The sequence below is a fragment of the Bidens hawaiensis genome, unplaced genomic scaffold (genome assembly GCF_021521415.1).
Source record: "Bidens hawaiensis isolate Kalapana, Puna unplaced genomic scaffold, B.hawaiensis_p1.1 tig00023314_1, whole genome shotgun sequence".
Lineage (NCBI taxonomy): Eukaryota > Viridiplantae > Streptophyta > Magnoliopsida > Asterales > Asteraceae > Bidens > Bidens hawaiensis.
Window position 1 is genome coordinate 225,449 of NW_027493656.1, and position 22,897 is coordinate 248,345.

Genomic DNA, 22,897 nt, shown 5'->3' on the forward strand with positions numbered 1-22,897 from the left:
TTTATTTTAATTTTAATGTTGATGTATATTTTATTTTGTTAATATTCATGTATATTCATCTTCTTGTGTTTATAAAAAATAAAATATGATTGTATATCGGAGATCCGAGATAAGGTTGATCTATATTTTTTTTCCGGTGTGTTTTAATCTATTCGATATGAATTATCCCATTAATACCATTTATTTAGTTTGACTTTCCTTATTGTTTTAAATTGTAACACCCCGAAACCGCAGCGGAAACGTAAACGGGATGCAACAGACACCTCTGATATCAACCACATTGTTTATAAAGAAAACTGATTACATTTCTAAACTTCAAATTACATTATCTCGTATTTCATTACCGTCTAGGTGATACACACATCATACAATACGATACATAATTCTGTTTATTATAATGTATCCTAACATCCCACACGCAAATGTTACACACATCAAGCACTTAGCACGTACGCAATCACTTCATCTTAATTGTACCTGAAAAGCATATGAGAAAACGGGTCAACTATGAATAGTTGGTGAGTTTCACAATTTGAGTAAACCTTGATAAATCAATATCATAATATAATATTATCTGGGGACACTGTTAACCCAGTACTGTACCCATTCCGGGAGCAATGTTAACCCAGAAACACCTCTTTGTACATCTGGGGACACTGTTAACCCAGTACTGTACCCATTCCGGGGGCAATGTTAACCCAGAAACACTTCTAGAAACATCTGGGGACACTGTTAACCCAGTACTGTACCCATTCCGTACGATTCCCGTACAATCAAATATATATAAATCCACGCAAATCCATGCGTTCAGTATGTACTTAAACATTTCAATAGTAACATGCTTCCGCCCCGGGAAAATATTTGAAAACAATTCAGGAAAAGGGGCTCGTGAAACTCACCTTAGCACATGCAAGCAGGTAACAACAATCATTATCAGTTAACACGTCCAATCTGTAATATGATCCCTACGATCGTTACAATACACTCATTATTAATATAACTTAAACCAAGTTAACCGGTACATCTGGGGACACTGTTAACCCAGCATTGTACCCGTTCTGGGGGCAAGGTTAACCCAGAAACACTTCTCCGGACTCAGATTGTGATTTCGTTTAGAGTTCCAGGGTCACAATTACTATTAGTCGTTTTTCTCGTTTTGCGTGCCTAGCACGGTTATCCGTTTTTACGTTTCAAAAATGAGTTTGGTCACACACGACCCGAAAGTGGTGGTTGACTGATAATTTAATTAAAGTTGTGAAATTAAAGCTCGGTTTAGACGCCCCGATTGGCCGCGGGACCCGTTTCCGTCTTTAGTGTACCGGAAACTGTTAAATCGGACAAAAATTACTCAAATCATCCGAATTATTTTCGGATGATTTATTTTTACTTGTCTAACTCAATTATATGAAAATAGTTCATTTTTAGGGTTTTTATACACCAGTCAGCTCGCTTAGGCGAACTTTACTGGTTTACGCGTTTTAAGCTTTAAAAGTTTGTTTTTATTTCCTTTTTAGCACAAATAATTATCCGTTTACTCTCGGATCTTGAAATTTTGCACAAATCACTTTTTGACAGTGGGGAATTTTATAAAAATATTTCTAGATTAATTTCTATATTTAAAATTTGTTTATCTATTTTTAAACACCATTTAAACACTAAATATGTCGTAAATACCAAACGATCTTAGAAAAATCCCAAATTTTTCCTGGATGTCCCCTGCCATCCACATAGTCCCCTGTAATTTTTCCAAAACCAAAATCTTCCTTTACATGCCATTTTCACTAAAACCGAGCTAGAAAACCCTAGAACTCGTTTAACCGAAAAGTCTACTTAGACTTCTCCAACGGACCTGAAATTTTGTTTGTGACTTATACATGATATAAAAAGCTTATCTGCAATTTTCCAGAATTTTTCATGATATTTAACTATTTTTCACCATTTTTGACCAAAACCGAGCATTAAATTCACCAAATATTCATCCTTTATACAAAAATTACCAAATATTCACAGAACTCTTATTTTCATGTGTAGAACATCCCTGTAAAATTTCATGACCTAACTCTAAACCATCAACAATCTGTCCGAAAACACATACACCGAACATAAACCGAATATACCTTTCGTTTTCCGCCACTACAAGCTACAATCTCGTCTTTCCGCCTTATCTACCACTAAACACAGAGCCTAAAAACAACATACCACAATACCAAGCAAGTTACACTCACGATCAAGCCATTTCTTTCATGGTTTCGGTTATGATTCCAAAAACAAAGATTTAACCGTAAAAATTCGTTTTTGATTCGTTTAACTCCTTTCTTGGACCAAGATCCCTTGTATAACCCGTATACATCACTTGATCATGCAAGAATCGGTTTTCATCTTTGAAACCTCATTTTCTTGCAAACAAACTCAAGAAACGAAGATGAACACATGAATAACTCGATCATTACCTTGTTTTTCTTGCTAGAACTCTCGGTTTTTGGATGAAATTATTGAGAGAATGAATGGATTGTTGAAATGTTTTGATGAAAAAAGAAAATGAAGGGCCAAGGGCACACCCTTGGTCCAATCGGGATTTTGAGAGGGTGGGGTGGGACCCACCTTGTCATTCTAGGCCACATGTTTGGATTCTCGTAATCCGGATAATGTTTTGGATAATCTGGTTCAGTTCGTTTTTCGGTTAAATGTCTAATTCGGCTTAAAACGAGGCTAAAACGGTCGTTTTTCGGCTAAAAATGAAATTTATATAAAACACTTTAAAAAACTTAAACCATGACTTCCATTAACTTAAAATACCATGTTATTAATAATTGCGCATCTTTTTCGGCTTGATCGATTGTCTCTTGCTCGGTTTGGTATTAAAAGTTTCGTTTAACGTACCGACGTACCATTAAATCGAAAATTCTTTTTCTGTGCCGTACTTTACTTATCCCGAAGCATTAATGCTTCATAGAATCACTAAATATTATAGATATCGTCTATAATTGAACCCTCGATTCGTTCGGGTTTCAATAACTATCGATCGATTGATCGCATATTCAATACGATGAATTATATATTCACGTACAATCAATACAGTGAACCATGTATTCTCGTATAATTACTATGGTAATTCATGTACCCGACATTAAATATGACGTAACTATTGTCTACCGGTTAGGGTATACCGGGTTTTGTCAGAATCGTTACATAAATAACTTAATTAACATGAATATCGTAATTTAATTATTCCATTAACACATAATATATACTTTGACTTTCCTTAATTTATAAACAAACCGATTTTAAAGTTAATTTGAATTATTTGAAATTAATTACTTTATAGTCAACATGATTATCTTAATTTGGTATTCGAAAATTTAAAATTAAACGAGATTGAAGAGTGTTAATTTGGTATTTGAAAATTTTTCTATTTTTAAATTAAACTTAATTTGAATGTTTTTTTGACCATCAATTAAATAAGTTAATTTTGTGTATTTTTGGTACAAGTTAATTTGAAAATAAGTATCCATATTTTACATAATAGGAAACTATATGATTTGTATTTATATTACAATTTTACAATGTAACATCCTAAAATTTATAATGTTGAATAAAGAAAGTTACGTTTAGTGATTTCGCGTTATTAATTAATTAATATCGAGTAAAGAACGGATCATGGACTTAGATTAATTGAGATGGGTTAAATGAGAATGGGCCTTAGGTCCATGGGCTTTAAGGGATATAAATATCCCCTAAACCAAGCTAAAACCCTAAACCCTCATTTCATTTCCATCTTATTCTCTAACACACTCCAAACACACACACACACCATAAACGAGCAAGACCCGAGAGAGAGTAAACGTTAGTTGGTATTAGATCTTATTACACGAGATCTAGAGTGCATAAACAAGCTAACCAAGATCGAACGAGCGCTAAAGGTATGTTCTTGACCTTTAAAGTTTACGTTTTATTGAACGTTTAGCCTTTTGAATGTCCTTAAGCTTAAAGATCCAAGCTTTATAGTATATACGGGATATATATACGACCGAAAATGGTTAGGGAACGTTAGTGGGTGATGTCGAACCATAACAAGGGTATTAAAATCGCCAAAATGCTTGATAAAAACCAAACCCGTAGCTGAACTGGGCAACTTCGCCTGCGAACTGGGCAACTTCGCCTGCAAACTGATAACTTCGCCTGCAAAAGCTTAACTTCGCCTTCAAAGCTTAACTTCGCCTTCAAAGTTTAACTTCGCCTTCAAAGCTTAACTTCGCCTACGGCCAAGTTCGCCTAACTGGTAACTTCTCCTAAGGCCAAGTTCGCCTAATTGATAACTTCGCCTAAGGCCAAGTTCTCCTAACTGATAACTTCGCCTAAAGCTAAGTTCGCTTAAGGTTTAACTTCGCCTAAAGTTAAGTTCGCTTAGAAAATAAATTAAAAACCTAATGGAAAATGTGTTAAGACAGTTAATGGAAAATAAATTAAAAACCTAAAGTTAAGTTCGACCCCAGCCAGGGGCTCTGCCCCTTGGACCCTGCTAGGGGCTGCCGCCCCTAGACCCCGCTGCCAGGGGCGCTGCCCCCGGACCCCCGTTCGTTGTGGGTAGTAGTTAAGACTAGAAAGATGATATGAGTAGTGATAGTTAATTGATACGTATACTTGTTATACAGTCAGCCGTGCACAACTGAAGAAAGGGATTACGATTAACGGTGAACGTAACCGTGTTCAGGTGAGTTTCTAGCCCCATTTATGTGTTATGTTTTCGGGGCTGTGTGCATACTCAATATGTTTGTTAATACGCTTATCATAAGAGATAAGTGTATGCCTTATGTGAATAATGTGATATGTATGAATGATGGCTTGACGGTACGTGAACGATCTTCGGATATTGCACGTACTGTCAGGTTGTAACGCTAAGTATAAGGTAAGTATGATATGTATGCTTATGTATATGAATGTGATAAAGTTAATAAAAGAAGGAAAGGATGGTTGTATGGTTACGAAGAGGGTACCGGGCCCTAATAATACTCGAGGTATGATGTGTGGTTGTATGGTAACGAAGAGGGAATCGAACCCTACTAATATTCGAGAACTAGGGAACCGAACCCTACTAATATTCGAGGAAAGAGAGTACCGAGCCCTAATAATACTTGAGGTATGATGTATGGTTGTATGGTAACGAAGAGGGAATCGAACCCTACTAATATTCGAGAACTAGGGAACCGAACCCTACTAATATTCGAGGAAAGAGGGTACCGAGCCCTAATAATACTCGAGGAAAGAGGGTACCGAGCCCTAATAATACTCGAGGAAGGAGGGTACCGAGCCCTAATAATACTCGAGGAAGGAGGGTACCGAGCCCTAATAATACTCGAGGAAGGAGGGTACCGAGCCCTAATAATACTCGAGGAAGGAGGGTACCGAGCCCTAATAATACTCGAGGAAGGAGGGTACCGAGCCCTAATAATACTCGAGGAATGTAGGGCGTAATGCTCTTTATAACGTAAGATATGAAAGTAAGTTAATACAAAAGAAAGTATGAAAGTATGAATGAAAGAATATAAGTTTATGTGTATTGTATAGTGTATGATTAACTAGAACTCACTCAGCGTAGCTGACTTTTAGTATGCACGCAGGTGAGTAGGATAAGGCAGCTCGCTTGAGGAGACACGTGGCACTGAATAAGAGGCTGGCATCGGAAGACTCAAGACGTTTAAGTTTAATGTTTCGTTTATTTTGAAAGACAAAATGATGTTTTAAGGCAAGACGTGTTTTGTTATGAAATGTTTTATGAAAGCTTTTATATTCCGCGAAAGTTTTAATTAACTCTGATATTTAGAACTGTGTTTATGAGTAAATCCAACACGAAAGTAGGGCTACCGGTAACGGGACCTTACATACAATATATTATAATTTACGGATTTATTTATCATTTCTATTTATATTAGAGTTTACATATATAAGTTATTAATTTATACTACATAAATTTGAGTTATTTATACTACACAAATCCATAATATCAATGTTAATTTTCGATTTTATTGTTTCAGGTTATTGTATGACTCATATAATATAATTTCATGATTGAGCAAGACTATATAAGATGTATTTTTATTATATATACATGTATAGATTTACTTTTTTGAATATTCATGTATTTCAATTTCATAAATTTTAGTTAAAAATAAATATTAATGTATACCTAATTTGTATTCCATTAATAAATGACACAATTAAGTATTCCATTAATTCGAATTATTTAGTTTGACTTTCCTAATTTGTTTAACTAACCGAATTCAAATTTTATATACATTGACTTTCCTCAATTAAGTATTTCCTAACTTCATTTCTTTCCTCATTTACTATTTGACCATATCAATGGTAATTATAAAATAACATTTTCATATATATAATACTTTGTTGAGGAAAGTCTATAATATAATTATTGTATTCCCTTTTATATAAAAATTTAAATCTTAACGAATTATAAATTAATTTAAAATCATTTCATCCAAGTCAAAGTTAATATCAGTTTACCATAATTGTATATAGTTTTGGTATATCATAAAAACTTAATTTGAAATTAATTATCCATAATTTACATGATAAAAAGTTCTCTAAAAATAATGGTCTATAATCTACACGTAATAATAAGTTTACTAATTTACATAAATAAGTAATTGAGGTCTCAAATTTGTATATTGTATTTCTATACATTTTTTGTATATGATTTAAATTTGAATTTCTAATTAATGTTCATAATAATTGTTTGACTAACATTTACACAGAATATTAACAGGTTTCCTTTTATATATAAACTCTATGTATCATTTGTTTTACACGGAAACATTTACACGGAATATTAACATTTACACCGACATTTTAACAGGTTTCCTATTTACCCGGAAACATTTACACGAACTATTAACATTTAAACCGACATTTTTGTATATCCAACTGTTTTTCCAATATTATATTTACCATAACCGTATCTTAATAATTACAAAAATTTATAATTCAAATTATGTTAAGTTTATACATTATTAAAATTATACTTTACAACTATGTTATTATTTTTATTTTTGTTATAAAATATCAACTTAGCGTTCATAGTATTACAAACCGAATGAACAACATTTTTTATGTTTTTCATTCTTTCCATTTTTATAAACTCATTCTTTAATATGGTTTGACCGAAATAATAACTTAATTAATTCATTATTACAATTTATATGATTTGACTTTCTTTATATTTTAAAAAACCCGATTGAATAAGTTATAAATTAAATAAATTTCCGACCGATTTAAGTATTTGACCATTCACATTAAATCGTTTTTGACCATTCATATTTAATCGTTTTAAATTTTAAATAACATTTACATAGTCAATATAACTTTCTAGAAAAATATCAACATGATTTACGTACTTTTAAATTTAAGATTTGCACTCGCAAATTATGTCCATATAAAAATTAACATACATTTATTTTGACTATTGTAACGTTTTTAATTAAATATTCTTTTACAATCCATTATTATGCTATTAAAAGTTACTAATAATGTCGAAAATAGTAAACGTAAATTTTTTAATGGTCTTTAAGTGAAGCATAATTAGTTATGTTTTGACTGAAATCAAATAATTAATTTGTATTAATTGTGTTAAGTTTGCTTCAAGCAAAAGAAAAAACAGTGAACGCATTTTGGATTTTAAAAAATGCATATATATTATGTTGATATTTTGAAGTCAAAATATGAAATTTCAAAATTAAAAGTTAGACATTTTAATTCAAACATGGTTTGTTAATTTTTTTTCAAGATAGTAGGTTACTAACTATAAATTTTTCAAGATGGTAATTTCTTTGTTTGCTTATTATTGTACTAATGATATAAGTTATAAAATAGTTTAACTTTTCATTTATCTTTGTTAGTCTTTGTATATTTTTGTATTTGATTCAAATAAATTATGATGTCTTATAATTCATGTAAAAGTATCATTTATTTATAAGTTCAGCATTTGCATTTCATTAAATTTATATGATGTTACATATATATTATGTTTTTAAATATGTTCCGCCGTGTGTAACACAAGTACTATCCTACATCAATATTGGAATCCAATGATCTTTTTCTTTTAAAAGATTTAGATCACTTGAAGCTTGCTAATGTTATTAAAGAAAGGGAACATTGAAATTTGGAAAATGAAGTTAGTGATAATGTAAAATGGTCGTTAGAGTGTGAGAACTATGAGTCAAATTTTGATGATCTTCCAAACTCTTTGGAATCTAAAGATAAAATTTAAGGTAACACCAATAACTTATTTATGTAGTTTGTTACTCTAATTTTTTTACTTTCATTGTTTACTTTGTGTTTTTTATTTAAATTATTAGTTTAGTTCATAACTAGAAACTTCCAAAAACTTTCAATAAACTTCTATAATCGTTTATTTAGTTTTTTGTCTCTCCTTTTTATGTGTGTATTTAGATTGTCTTAGTTTAAGATTATATTAAGATTGTCTTAGTTTAAGCTTGTATTAAGACAATATAAGTGATCAATAGTTTGGTTACTAAGTTATGTTTATTATGTATGTTTGTTTAATATGACAGTGAAAAAATATTATGATTTTGATGACCAGTTTGTTGCATTTTTTTTAAAAGCATATGAATTTATAAGATTATGGTTATAAAGTTATGTTAAAATATTATAATTTTTTAAATGTTTTTTTGTGAAATTTTATGATTGTCTATATTTATATGGTAATTATTACATTCACACATTTTGTTTTTTAGTTTTATATAATCTTCTAGATATTAATGTTAACATAAACTCATTATGAAATACATTAACATTTTAGTTTAATACTTAATTAATTAGGTTGCATTGTTTATTTTGTTTTTCAGGTTATATAGCAAAATGCTTTTGTTTTTGGACGGAAATTTTTTAAGTTCATACTGGGATAATACGATTTAAATATTTTCATAACTTTGCTAATATGGACAAGTTTGTGTAACTACTAAATTTTTATTTGGCAATGTTACTCTATAATATTTTGTTTAGGTCATCCTAATGTTAATATATGGTTGTCTATTTATAAAATTTTACGGCTGTCTATATTGATTTTGTTATTTATCTATTTTCAACCCATGTGTAACACGGGTACTATCCTAATAAACAATAAATGAGATGAGACCAATAACTAAAAAGTACTTAAGTATCGAACTTGGGCTATAGTTAAAGTTTGAAATGAACAAATCTCAAACTCTCATAAATAAAACAGAACGAGCATAAGCTTAGGCTCAACTTAAATCGTTTTACATATGTGCTTTTCTCACTAAGAAAATTTCATAGGAAATTCATATGCAGTAAACCAAAAAAAAAAAAATAAATAATAATAATAATAATAATAATAATAATAAAAAGTTTTTACTATCCATGATAATAAAAAAACCTCCTTTGTTAGAACAATTGTTTTGTACAACAATCTCTAGCAATATGCCAAAATCTAATGCCATCACTTCAATCATCACTGTTCTTATTTTTCATGCACACAAATCAGAAACCTTAATATGAAGTCCATTTGGTGTTGCAACTCTTGGAAATTTCATGAGCTTATCTCCTCCCACTTCTTCCCACCTGAATTTTTTTTACATATAAATCACGTTTATTTACTATCTTATAAATTTTTAATATAACAGTATGTAAATAGTTATTATGAGCTCATTTAAAAATAATAATTATTATGATTAATTACCTGTATTTTGTTACAAAGTAATGTAGGAAAGTTGATATTTCGGCAATGCCGAGCTCTTTTCCAGGACATAGCCTCGTCCCACCTCCAAATATTAAGAAATAATTATGGGTCTCCAAGCTTCGATCCAACCATCTCCATGGGTTGAAGGTATATGGATCCGGGTACAAACATGGGTCATAATTTATCTCTCTTGTATATACATATATCTTCCATCCTTTAGGAATCACAAAACCTACAAAAGATGAATGAAATTTAATGAGTTCTCAATTAACTAAACTATTTAAAACTTGTAGGATCTCGTAGAGGTGTTCACAATCTCGTTCAGTTGGTTTTGACAAAAATTCTAGGCCAGCCTTGGACATGGTTTTGGAAAGCGACAAAACAAACCGATCGTGTTTGGTGTGTCGGCTGGACCACAGTTTGAACATGTTCTTTTATTATTTTTTCTAAACCATTAATCTGTGCTAAAATTCTTAAGTAATAAAGATAGCTAATAAATTAACATAACAGGTATTTTATAAACATCGGAAATAAGTAAATAAAAACAGACGATTTGATTGATTGGTCGATTTCAAGATGCTTAAGATAACACATAATATAACTGCATATATAGAAAAAACAATAAAAGTTAAAAAAAAAAAAAAAAAAAAGACAGTTTGATCTATGTTGTCAACAATTTCATGTTCCAATCACTTTGCATTACTTTTAAACCGTCAAAATAAAACCATAAATAAAACCCCAGCTTGCTTTAGCTATAACATAGTTCAGTCAATTTCCAATCTCTTTACAATTTATTAAAGCAATGGTTATTCACATATCCTTTTTGGATATTCACACACCCTTTTAACACACATATTATCTCTATATACACCCTATCTATACTATATATAATGTGGCAGTGAAGGGTAAATTAAGATAGTAGTTTTAAGGGATTTACAAATTTTCAAGCAAATGGTACAAGTATAAAGAAGGACAAAGTAGTCTTTCTAACATAAAAACTCAAGTGCATTCCATATTTTTTCAAAATATTTATAACATTTACCCTTTAACTTTAATTAATTTTTGTAAAATTAAAGAATAGTTATAATTTTAATCATTCATTTTTTATGCATATATTCTTTATATTTTCACTTTTAACCCAAATTACCCGTGATTTTTAAACGGTCATAAATTTTTCGTACGTTAATAATTTTTTTTAAAAATTACACCATAAAAACGAGCATTTAATTATCTTTAATTTGAGTATGATATTGTTATAGTTTTTTTTCAGTTAAAAATAACGTTTTACGTATATGTATTTGTGATTCGGTTTTGATGGTTTTAAATTAAACTGTGAGCCAAACTGTTAATAACTCTTTTGTCGTCGAAAATTAAAACCGGACCGTTGAAAATTTAACTCAGCAAAACCAAACTGTTAGCAATGGTTAGGTTCCGGTTTCGTTTGTACTTCGATACTAAATTGAGTTTGAAATAAGAATTATTAATCTACCTATACCAATAAACGGTTTCACGGTTTAAAACGGAACACTGAACACCCAGAACTCTATTACGTGATTATCAAGGTTTGTATTCCCCGCTGCATCGCGCGAGCATTCGTCTGGTAAAGGGTGTATGAATAACACATCCCTTCTTTAAATACATGATATCTATAATAAAAAACAAAAAAGAAGAAGAGAGGGTGGGTCACGGAGTAAAGTAATCCAAGCCGGAAGAGTTAGCCACGCCACGTGGATTATGATGTTTGGTCAGTCCATAAATGTATGATCGATAACACAATTAAACAAAACTACGTACAAATCAACCTCAAATAATATAATCATAAACGATGCAACTCACCATTAAGCTCCATGTCCTTGATAGTCTTCCTCAAAACACCATTAACAATGGTAGCCAATCTAGAGGTCTCATAAATCAATAAGCTCTTAAAACATAAATTTTTTTTGATAAACTCTTTAAAATATAAAAAAAATGCTCTAAAATACTAAAACAATAAAAAAAATTTAAAAGAATAAAAAATTAATAAATCTTTGAAATTATATAAAAAAAGAAATTATTAAAATAAAAAATATCTTTAAAACATAAATAAATAATAAATTCATTGATATATAATAAGGTTTATAAATCTTTTAAAATACAAAAAAATTAGTGAACTCTTTATATTGTAAATAATTAAGAAAAGTTTAAAACATTAAATATTATTAAGTCTTTAAATATAAAACACTAATAAACTCTTTAATATATTAAAACTTAATATATTCTTTAAAATATTTATTTTCTAGAAAAGAACAAACTATTTCAAATATCATAATGTAATAAACTATTTAAAATATAAAAAAAGTAATAAAGCCTTTAAAATATAAAATAATTAATCATTAATAAGTTCAATAAAATATAAAAAGTTATAAATTCTTTCAGACATTAAAAAATCATTTAAGACATAAATAATAATAAAAACATACCGCACGAGTGAACTTCATGGACTTGTAGTCATTCCAGTCAAGTGGGTCCTCTGCCATCTTTCTCTCTCTGATTCCCATATGTTTTTTTTTTTTTTTTTTTTTTTTTTTCTCTGATTCCTATATGTTCTTTCTGCAAGAATTATTATTTAATAAAAAAAATTTATTATATAAAAAAAGTAAAAAAAAAAAAAAACTTACTCTAATTTCCTGGAGAACTCTGGGATGATCATGAAGATACTTAACAGCCATCATAGAAGTAGTTGAAACAGTTTCATACCCAGAATACAAAATGGTAATTATTTGATCAATAATCTCATCATCACTCAGATTATATCTATTTTCTCCACAATGAATCAAAGAAGTCAGCATATCTTGATGGGTTTCGTTTGAATTTCGCCTTTCATGGATTAAATCTGCCAGCATTCTAACGATGCTCTTCCTCGCTTGTATTCCGAAATGATAGTTGGTGTTGGGGAGATTAATCGGAAGCGAAAGAGTTCCCAAAACCAGTTTGAAGAATTCAGGCATGAAGTCTTTGGATAGTGACAAGGATTCAGTCCCAGAAAGTTGGTTGAGTGATGATAATAGAGCCATCTGTAATAGAATCATGTGAACTCGAAACCGAACATCTAAGAGTTATACAATGCCTACATACATACCATACCTCTTTGGTTTTTTGTTGGATGTCAATGATTTGGTTACTCCAGTTGGAAAGATGGGATCTCATGAAATGGTCAATTTTGGGGAGAATTTGTTGTTTGATTATTGAGGGGCTAACAAGTGATAACAATGCACCTCTCATGTTCTTATGAGCAGGGCCATGAACAGCTGCAATATTTGATTTTCCAAGGATTTCAAGCATGGATTGCGGGTAACCAGCAACTATTCCTTTGTTTTCACTCATGAGTATGGTTCTTGAAGAGGTAGGTCCCAGCAGAGCCCAGTTGGACCCGCAGGACTCACCTTGAAGAGAGACGTCTGCGCAGAAACCAACTGGATCCGCAGGACCCACCATGCTCAGAGACGTGACGTCCTTACGCGCAGTACGGAAGCTGTTCCCGCAGGAAATGCCTCCCAATGGTGAAGTACTCCGCCTGTTCCCGCAGCTGCGGATACAAGCCATCAGGGAAGGCCACCCGCGCAGCAAGGCTACACGCACAAGGCACTTAGCTCTCAATAATTCAGTAGTCACCTGAAGGAATGAGCAAAGCCGGGAACAATCCCGCACAAAGGCGGGAGGGGGAATACTCCCGCCCAAATAAGCCAGTCCGTACGATACTGGAGGATCTTTTGTACTGTACCTGACGAGGTATGGGCAAAATATCTGACCAGAGATACGACAGCTCATTGACAACAGTATGGCGAGCAGCATGCTCTTGTACTGTATGTCACTATTAGCCGCTGCCTACTCACCAACTCCTGTCATACCACGTGCATAGCCGGCAGTTGGTGGAAAATGAATAGTACACAGCAGGCCTGGTCACTGTCAGTCGCTGCCTACCCACCAACTACCAGCATGGCACGTGCGTAGGCCACAGTTGGTAGAACAGGAATACTATTCAGCCGGCTATACCTTCTTGGAAACCTACCTTCGGCTATAAATACCCCAAATGGTATGATCATCTAATCTTATCTTGTATCTTATATCTTATACCTGATATCTGCTCTAGCAATCTCTTAACATACACTTATATTCAAGAGCAATCTAGTCTGATTCTCACGCTGGAGGGTGGTCACAAGGAGGTATCCCCCCTTCTCAGTGACGAGCTCACGGTGTCTGTTTTGCAGGTTATCAGAAGAACCATCTTTGCCGGATCTAACCCCTCGTGGGAAACATCTACTTAACCCCCAGATTATCCGTAATCTGCCCGGGGTCGATTAGTGTTTCTTCATTGGCGCCATCCGTGCATAAAAGCTAGAACTTCATTTCTTTTCAGTTTTTTCAAACTCCTGGAAAGATGGTTAAAGAAACTCTGGTAACCACAACCCCAGCTACTGGGGGGAATACCGGCGACTACACAGCTTTTACGAACACTACCCCAGTTACCCAAGCTGGGGCAAGTGCAGTAAATAATCGCTCACTGGGATTCACCGATACCCAGTTAGAGAAACAACGAACGAGGCTCCCCCGCCAAACACTCGATGAAGTTAAAGCGTGGGCGGAAGCACGTCAAAAAGAATTCCAAGCTGAGTTGGATGAACGCTTACGTTTACTCCAACAGGCTGATGAATTCGTAGAGTACTTTGACGATGATTCGGAGGAATCCGATAGTGACGCAAACCCTCGTCATAGGGCGAAAGGGAAGCGTAAGGAAACGGACTCCCAACCGAGAAGGCGTTTTGGAGAAACCTTCAAACCAAAAAACGCGGGTGGAAACCCACGTGACTTCTCCAAAACATTTACACCAACTGCTGCAAAGGCGGGAACGTCCAAATTTGCAAGGGACATTGCGGAAGCAATCGTCCCGAAAAGTGCCAAACAGATGTCCAACATCGGCACTTACGATGGTATATCTGATCCAGATGATCACTTGAACAGGTTCATAGCGGGGGCAACCGTCAGTAGTTGGACGGAACCTACGTGGTGTTACATGTTCCAAATGACGCTTGTTGGGGCAGCTAGAGCGTGGTTCGATCGTCTACCGGTCCACCACATCTACGATTGGGAAGACTTCCAGCAGAAGTTTAGCCAACACTTCAGCCAACAAAGAAAGTATACCGAGGAGCAATGGACAATCCTCAATTGCATTCGAGAAAAAGATGAATCTTTGCCAGACTTCATCACTCGCTTCAACTCAAAGAAGCTAAGTCTGGGTAATATTAGCGAAGATCTTGTTCGCGCTGCTTTTATCCAGGGCGCGAACGACCCAGAGCTCATTCGTACCTTAACGGGTAAAGATGGCATGCCATCCACATGGGATGCCATCATGACAGCAGCTAAACTCTTTGCGGAAACGGAGAAGCAACTGGGTAGAGATCTCCCCCAGAGCACAAACCTCTACACCCAGAAAACAAGAGAAGACAATGTCCTTACCGCCCGACTAAACAAAAAGCGGAAGCTAGGCATTTGGCAGTCAAGGGTAAACTTTGACACTTCATCCGGCTTGCAACATCGGTTAGGCGGAAGGGATAACGTACAATCGAACCAGAACTCCAGATGGACGCCACTCACCAAAAGCGTCACCGAGATATTCGCCACTGAGGAGCTCCCATGGCCAAAGGCTCCAATAATCCGACATCGTCACAATGCTGATCGGAGCAAATACTGTGATTTTCACAGGACAAAAGGCCACAACATTGAAGAATGCACAGACGTAAAGGACATGGTCGAAGCATTTGTCAGAGATGGGACGCTCGCGCACCTCGTGGCGCAATGAACGCTGAGCAGGCTGATGCGTGTAGAACCCCAGTTGGGGAAAACACGAATAAAATTGCAGCTTCAATGTTGGAGACTACATACTGCGTAAACAACGAGATCCCGAACCAGGTGCATATCGGCTCGATGGTACTCCCATCCCAACAACATGGAAGGGAGCTCAATTACACAGTTTGCATGTAGATCAATTCCAAACTTGTAAAGAAAAGGCCCAGAGCCACTTCTAATGGAAATGATTCTCCTTATCACATTGACGCTGATGATTTTACATTTATACTTTATGAACTTTCCACACGGATATGCCAGTCTTCACCGCATACATAAGTGCGAAAGTCGTTGCGTGGGGAAGGCGGCAAAACCCGCATAAACCCAAAAAACGGCAAACCTTCACGCAGGTCAGTTAAAGGTAAAGTTCAGTCATCCCACTAAATGTAAGTGCCGGTCTATCCGCACGAATCATGATAGAGGAAACTGAACACTAACCTATTAACAACCGCGCGTCGAACGGTTAATTTATTCAACACTGATATGCCGGTATTCACCGCATAATTACGTGGAAAGTCGTTGCGTGGGGAAGGCGGCAAAACCCGCATAAACCCAAAAAACGGCAAACCTTCACGCAGGTCAGTCATAGGTAAACGTTGGTCATCCCATTAAATGAAAGTGCCGGTCCTAACCGCACAAATCATGATAGAGGAAACCGAACCTATTGACAACCACGCGTCGAACGGTTAACTTATTCAAAAAACTTAGAAAATTTCTAACAGAAGGATGAGGAAAACCTCCACGCAGGTCAGATATAGGTAAAGTTTAGCCATCCTACCAAGTGCAAGTGACGGTTTCACCCGCACAATCACGAAGGGGGGAAGCAAAACTTCAACCTATTATCTACCACGTTCAAAGGTTAACTTATTCTAAACACTTAGAAAAATTAACAAAAAGATGAGGAAAACCTCCACGCAGGTCAGATATAGGTAAAGTTTAGCCATCCTACTAAGTGCAAGTGACGGTCCTACCCGCACAATCACGAAGGAGGAAGCAAAACTTCAACCAATTATCTACCACGTTCAAAGGTTAACTTATTCTAAACACTTGGGAAATTGCTAATTTAAACTAAAGTATGCATGAGCAAGTCATATAACGTTTATAAAGCAAGTCATCCAGTGAAAGTAGCGGTCGTACCCGCACAAAGATTTATATTTCATAATAATTCATTACAAGAATGGCCGGGTAACTACCCGCCTACAAGAATATAAATCTATACAAGCTAAACCTATCCTAACAGTGGGAAGGGATCTTAAGGATCAGGCTTCAGGACCACTTCCACTTGGACCCGCACCATCAGTAGAACGTGACGGTTCAAGGAAAGCTTTAAGGATAGCTAGCCCATCATCAGCAACAACAACTTCGTTCACCTTCTCCACCACCGGATGCGGGAATGCGGCATACTGATTCACTGCTTGGTCATATACAGCTTCAGTATCAACGTCATATAAAGGGAAGTTGGAAGGCGGGATGCCTTTCTCAACGAACCCTAGACCAAGCAGGAAGCCGGCCTTTTCCCCATCCTCGTGAGAAGCGTTGAGGGCTGCGCTCATGGCATCGTCGTATGATGTGTCCGTGAAGACTCGATGCACAACCTACAAGAAAAAATACAAGTATCAAAACCTTTTCTATTTACAAAGAAAAGCGTAAAGATATAATGAAATTAAACATACCTTAGACAACGCTTCTCGAAGAAGCCATTCCTTGGCAACCAGAGCCTCCTGGAGGGCAGCTTGAGCTTGGTTACGGGCGCGTTCGGCTTCACTTTTGTTGAGGTTGGCAAGCAACACTTCTTTAGCCGCAGCCTCTTCAACGCCCTTTAGCTTCCGCTCAGTGTGGTCAAGCACCCCCCTCTGGTCCAAGATCTCTTGGAGCTTCTTGGCGTCTTTCATCGCCAAGGCATCATGAGCCTGTTGGAGCACCTCTAGTTTGGCTTTAAGTTCCTCATTCTCGAGGCGTAAAGGCTCAGCAATAGCTTCAGCCTTGGTGGCCCTCTCAGTTGCGTTCCTTGCAGTTTCCTTAGCCAGCCGAAGCTGTTCGTTAACAGCTTGGGCAGCCTTGGAACGGGCCTCGAGCCGGGCCTGAACTTCAACCTCGAGGGCCTTGAAGGCCTTCTCCTTTTCCGCAGCCACTACGGTAAGCCTTATGTTCTCCTCCCGGACAGCCCGCGCCTGAGCTACTTCTTGAATACGAGCTGCTTTTAACTTGTCGTTTTCACGACAAAGCAGCTCGACGCGCGGCTGCATCCGGGCCAGGAGAATCCGAAGCTCATTGGTTAGCCTACCCTCCTGGTAGCTAGCCATAGCTTCCCCCAACGCACCGCTGGGAGCTGCGTGACGAGCCCACTCCACGCACTCCACAGGCGTGCGAAGGGTTGTTCCTCGGCGGATGTTCCATCGTGGAACATACACTTCATTGGAATCCGACACTGCAAAAAACAAAAAGCAGTTAGGAAAAGATGATATATATATAAAAAGGCCAAAAGAACCCTACGCACCTGTAGGGTCGACAACAGGCCGATAGCCGCCAAACCCATCACCTGAACCCAAGGGAAATCCATCCAAGAGGTCAGGCAGATGGGAAGGAGACAGAGGTTGGCGAGAAGCCCCAAGAATACCTGAAGGGTCGGCCGTAGCTGCCGACGTCGGAGGAGGCATGGAGGCCGCCGCGGTAGAAACCAACGGAGGTGAACTCACCGGAGGTGAACTCACAACCGTGGTCGCCGCTGCGGAAGTACCCGCAGAAATAGTCACCGCCGGTTAAGTGAAAGATTCAGTAAATATGGCACCGACAGCCGGCGGAGATGTCTTCACAGTTGGAACAGTTGGCTCAACTGGGTGAGCAACTGAACCAACAACTGAAGCAGGCGCAGCCGCCTGGGTCATCGCCTCAGGTAGGTGGACCAAGCCTACCGTCATGGGTCCAGAGGTGCTCCTCCCCGCTCCACCCTGGAATGCGGCAGCATCCACGCCTGTACAAAGAAGATATAAGTATATTGGCGGAAAGATATGAAGTTAAGAAGTAAAGGAAGTTTATACTTACGGGTTTTCTTGAGCCTAAAAGTGCGAACAGGCGGGGACGAACCCGATGGAGCCAGCCTCTTCACGCCGCTCACCGTTGTCCTGGGCTGCTCGGAGGTGACGATCATTTCAGCCTCCGGAGCAGTGGTCTTAGCACCACCAGGGTTCCCCGCCACCTCCTCGCTTTCGGTCTCTGAATCAGACCGAGGCACCGGATCGGCAGTGGAGGCAACCTTTGCCTTCCCCTTCCCGCCGGCAGCCTTCTTCTTCCGCACCAACGGAGGACCATCTGCGGATTCCTCATCAGAAGATGACAAGATTAGAGGAATTCCAGCAGAGGTTTCAGCATTGAGAGGTCGAGGGTTGAATAACGCCTTACCTGGCCGCGTGGCGCTCAGAATAGGGTGGCCTGGTGGGTAGGCCTCCACAAACCGATCCCGCGTTTGCTCCAAGATGGGCAACTCGTTCTCATCGAGAGCACGAGTACCCATCCGAGCGGGACCATCACTCTCCCGCGGCTGCAGGAGAGACTGCAAGTCGTTCCCCTCTGAAATAAACAGGAAAGAAGTTAGAAGAAATTCTAAATCAACAAAAAAAAATGAAGCATACCGTAAGGGACAGAGTTCAAACCGTATTCAAGGACGATCGGGATCTTTTGCGCCTCCGCACCCTTCCACACCCGGCTCATCCCGAGCATCACCATCTCGGACTCCGCAAAGCGGTAAACCGGAGATTGGACTCGGGAAATCTTTGAGAACCATTCCGCCTCCTGGTAGTTGGAGGCGTGAAGGCTGGGGAGTGCTTGCCCATTCTTGAACTTCATGGCAAGGGGGATGGCGCGAGCGGAGATATAAAAGAACTCCCGCTTCCACGAACGAAGACTGCGCTCGGTTGCGCAAATCTTCAAACCCTTAATCCGGGTTATCAGAGTATACCACCCCTGGATGCACCTCCAAGAGTAGAAGGTCATCAGGCGGTCGACGAAGGGCTCAACGCCCAGAATCCGGTACACCTACTCGAAGTGGCGAATCTTCGCGATCGCCATCGGGTGTACCTCGGTCAAGTGTACACCGTGCCTCTCCAGAACACGGTACACAAACTTCGTCAAGGGGAACCTAAGATTCCCATAGACAAAGAATGCGGCATATACCCCGATCTTGCCTCTGGGGGCATCATACACCGTCTGGTGAGGTTCAGGAAACTCAGGCTCGAAAGACTCGAGCATGAACTTCCTGACGATGTACTGATATAGATCGACAGGCAGAGCACACTGGCACTCGCCAGCAGTACTCTTGTCATCCTTGTCGGACGTGGATGACGGGTTCTCGGCGTACACCACAGCCTCCTCGGCTGTAGCCTCAAGATCGTGAGCAGAAGACATCTTGCAGGTATGAAGGAAGAGAATGATTTCAAGAGAATGCTCGACTGAAAAGGTGAGTATTCGCCGGAAATCGTTTTGAAGATGAAGAGAAAAGTGAAAGTGTGGATTGCAAAGGACCCTCTCCCCCTTTATATACTCATCGCAATTAATGCGATGAATTTAATGCGGAAGAGAGAGAAATCGCAGGCACAATGAAACTATGACACGTGGCAAAGAGCAAGCTGGCAACAGCTGTTGAAAGGACGCGTGCCATTAATTTCGCGGCCACGCGCCCGAAAAATCGCGCCCACGCGCCTGAAAAAGCGTCTGGAATGACCAAGTACTGTCACGTCACCATAACTTCCTGCACGTCCTGACACAGTCAGAAGAAACCGTCGCACGATGTTTCAACAGTTTGGACTGTTCTTATCCTTTCACCAACTCTTCGAATTTCAAAATTTCAAAAAGATTCAAAAGTAAGGGGGAATATACCCCTTACCTTGGCAACCAAGTAACTATAAGACAGGTGCGAGTACAGTGTTAAGGCAAAACCCTTCACATACTTAGCACCTGCAGGGAATTGAAGCCAATAATACCTCGGCAACCAAGTAACCTTAAGACGGGTGCAGGTACAGTGTCAAGGCAAAACCCTTCACATACTGAGCACCCGCAGGGAATTGACGCCAGGAATACCTGGGAAGTAAAGTAACCGTAAGACGAGTGCGGGTACAGTGTTAAGGCAAAACCCTTCACATACCTAGCGCTCCGCAGGGAATTGAAACCAAGAAGGATCTTCTGGGCAATGCTTGCGGAAACGGGAATAACATCCCCGCATAGCGGGATCGTCGAGAACTACATTGTTTGAAGCTCCAAGATGGAATTGGTGGTTTTAACATAATTGATCACTATGTTCAAAACTACCAAAACCTCATGGAGAATCTACACAAGTGGGACTCAACGCTCCTGACTTGCGAGGAGGTTACAGACCTACCCGCATCATACCCAAAGATCAAGCAGGAAAGTCGGGAATTTCTGCAAGTGACATTAGGACTTCCGCGGGAAGAATCCCCATGGAAAACCTTAAAACTAAACCCTTTTCAAAACTCTTTGCTTAAGTCCAAAAGTTCACCTCACTTTATTAAACATTCATGAGAAGAACATTGGACTGGGGGGACTTGAAGAGGTAGGTCCCAGCAGAGCCCAGTTGGACCCGCATGACTCACCTTGAAGAGAGACGTCTGCGCAGAAACCAACTGGATCCGCAGGACCCACCATGCTCAGAGACGTGACGTCCTTACGCGCAGTACGCAAGTTGTTCCCGCAGGAAATGCCTCCCAATGGTGAAGTACTCCGCCTGTTCCCGCAGCTGCGGATACAAGCCATCAGGGAAGGCCACCCGCGCAGCAAGGCTACACGCACAAGGCACTTAGCTCTCAATAATTCAGTAGTCACCTGAAGGAATGAGCAAAGCCGGGAACAATCCCGCACAAAGGCGGGAGGGGGAATACTCCCGCCCAAATAAGCCAGTCCGTACGATACTGGAGGATCTTTTGTACTGTACCTGACGAGGTATGGGCAAAATATCTGACCAGAGATACGACAGCTCATTGACAACAGTATGGCGAGCAGCATGCTCTTGTACTGTATGTCACTATTAGCCGCTGCCTACTCACCAACTCCTGTCATACCACGTGCATAGCCGGAAGTTGGTGGAAAAGGAATAGTACACAGCAGGCCTGGTCACTGTCAGCCGCTGCCTACCCACCAACTACCAGCATGGCACGTGCGTAGGCCACAGTTGGTAGAACAGGAATACTATTCAGCCGGCTATACCTTCTTGGAAACCTACCTTCGGCTATAAATACCCCAAATGGTATGATCATCTAATCTTATCTTGTATCTTATATCTTATACCTGATATCTGCTCTAGCAATCTCTTAACATACACTTATATTCAAGAGCAATCTAGTCTGATTCTCACGCCGGAGGGTGGTCACAAGGAGGTATCCCCCCTTCTCAGTGACGAGCTCACGGTGTCTGTTTTGCAGGTTATCAGAAGAACCATCTTTGCCGGATCTAACCCCTCGTGGGAAACATCTACTTAACCCCCAGATTATCCGTAATCTGCCCGGGGTCGATTAGTGTTTCTTCAGTTCTATTGACTTCCGGATCCATTGAAACAATTGTTGGGCATCCTAAAATGTGTGACTTGAACACACTTCCATACCTGTTTTCATCAAGATAAGATATATAGTTCTGCATATTTTCAGTTGGCTTTTCAAGAAGATGAATATATATAAAAAGCACCTTACCTTGCTCTTCGATTTCTCATGAAGGTGGGACCTTGCTTGAGGAACTCAGTGGTCTCACCAAACAGTGGCCAGCCCATGGTACCAGGGGGTAGACCTTTCTTCCTGTATCTCATCTCATTCCATTTCAAAAGGGCAGTGCTCAACATGCAAACTCCCAACACAACACCAATAATCACACTCACTAAGGCCATGGTGTACGTGTGTATATCTAGACAGAGAAGAAGAAAACAAAGATAACAGGGGTTTGCTCAAGGGTTTTGTAAGTCTAAGACTGTGTGTATATATATATATAGGTCCTGGTGGGGTGGGGGAAGTGCCATGTGTTGACTTAAAAGGCTACAAATGTAATTTTATCTCTTTCAAAAGGTTTATACTTCATGTTTATCCCTCTTTGTTGAGTATTTATTTAATTTTCTTATAAATTCATTAAATATGTTTAGAAATTATTAAAGTTTATTTCCTTTTTGAAAGATAATTACAAGTATTAATATTGGTAGATTATATTTTTGACTGATCACAATACGGGATTTCACAAATATAGCATCGAATTAATTGATTCAATGTGAAAAAAGGAAAATATTTAAAAATCAACACA

At 38.1% G+C, this 22,897-nt stretch overlaps 1 protein-coding gene across 1 annotated transcript; it reads right to left on the bottom strand.

Moving 5' to 3' along the window:
- Nucleotides 1-9,433: 9,433 nt before the first annotated feature.
- Nucleotides 9,434-13,099, bottom strand: LOC143567298 (cytochrome P450 85A1-like). The gene is made up of 6 exons (XM_077053754.1): nt 12,854-13,099; nt 12,388-12,783; nt 12,190-12,297; nt 11,567-11,651; nt 9,731-9,962; nt 9,434-9,612 (listed from the first exon to the last, which is right to left on the bottom strand). The coding sequence occupies exons 1-6, from the start codon at nt 13,091-13,093 to the stop codon at nt 9,519-9,521; spliced, it is 1,155 nt and encodes a 384-aa protein (XP_076909869.1). The 5' UTR covers nt 13,094-13,099; the 3' UTR covers nt 9,434-9,518.
- Nucleotides 13,100-22,897: the final 9,798 nt, after the last annotated feature.

Bases quoted from the DNA above. Each gene is read 5' to 3' on its own strand.
- LOC143567298 (XM_077053754.1), bottom strand. From the start codon at position 13,093: ATGAGTGAAAACAAAGGAATAGTTGCTGGTTACCCGCAATCCATGCTT. The intron at 9,963-11,566 runs GTGAGTTGCATC...CATCTTTTGTAG, and splicing joins CAAGGACATGGAGCTTAATG to GTTTTGTGATTCCTAAAGGA. The intron at 9,613-9,730 runs GTAATTAATCAT...AAAAAAATTCAG, and splicing joins TACTTTGTAACAAAATACAG to GTGGGAAGAAGTGGGAGGAG.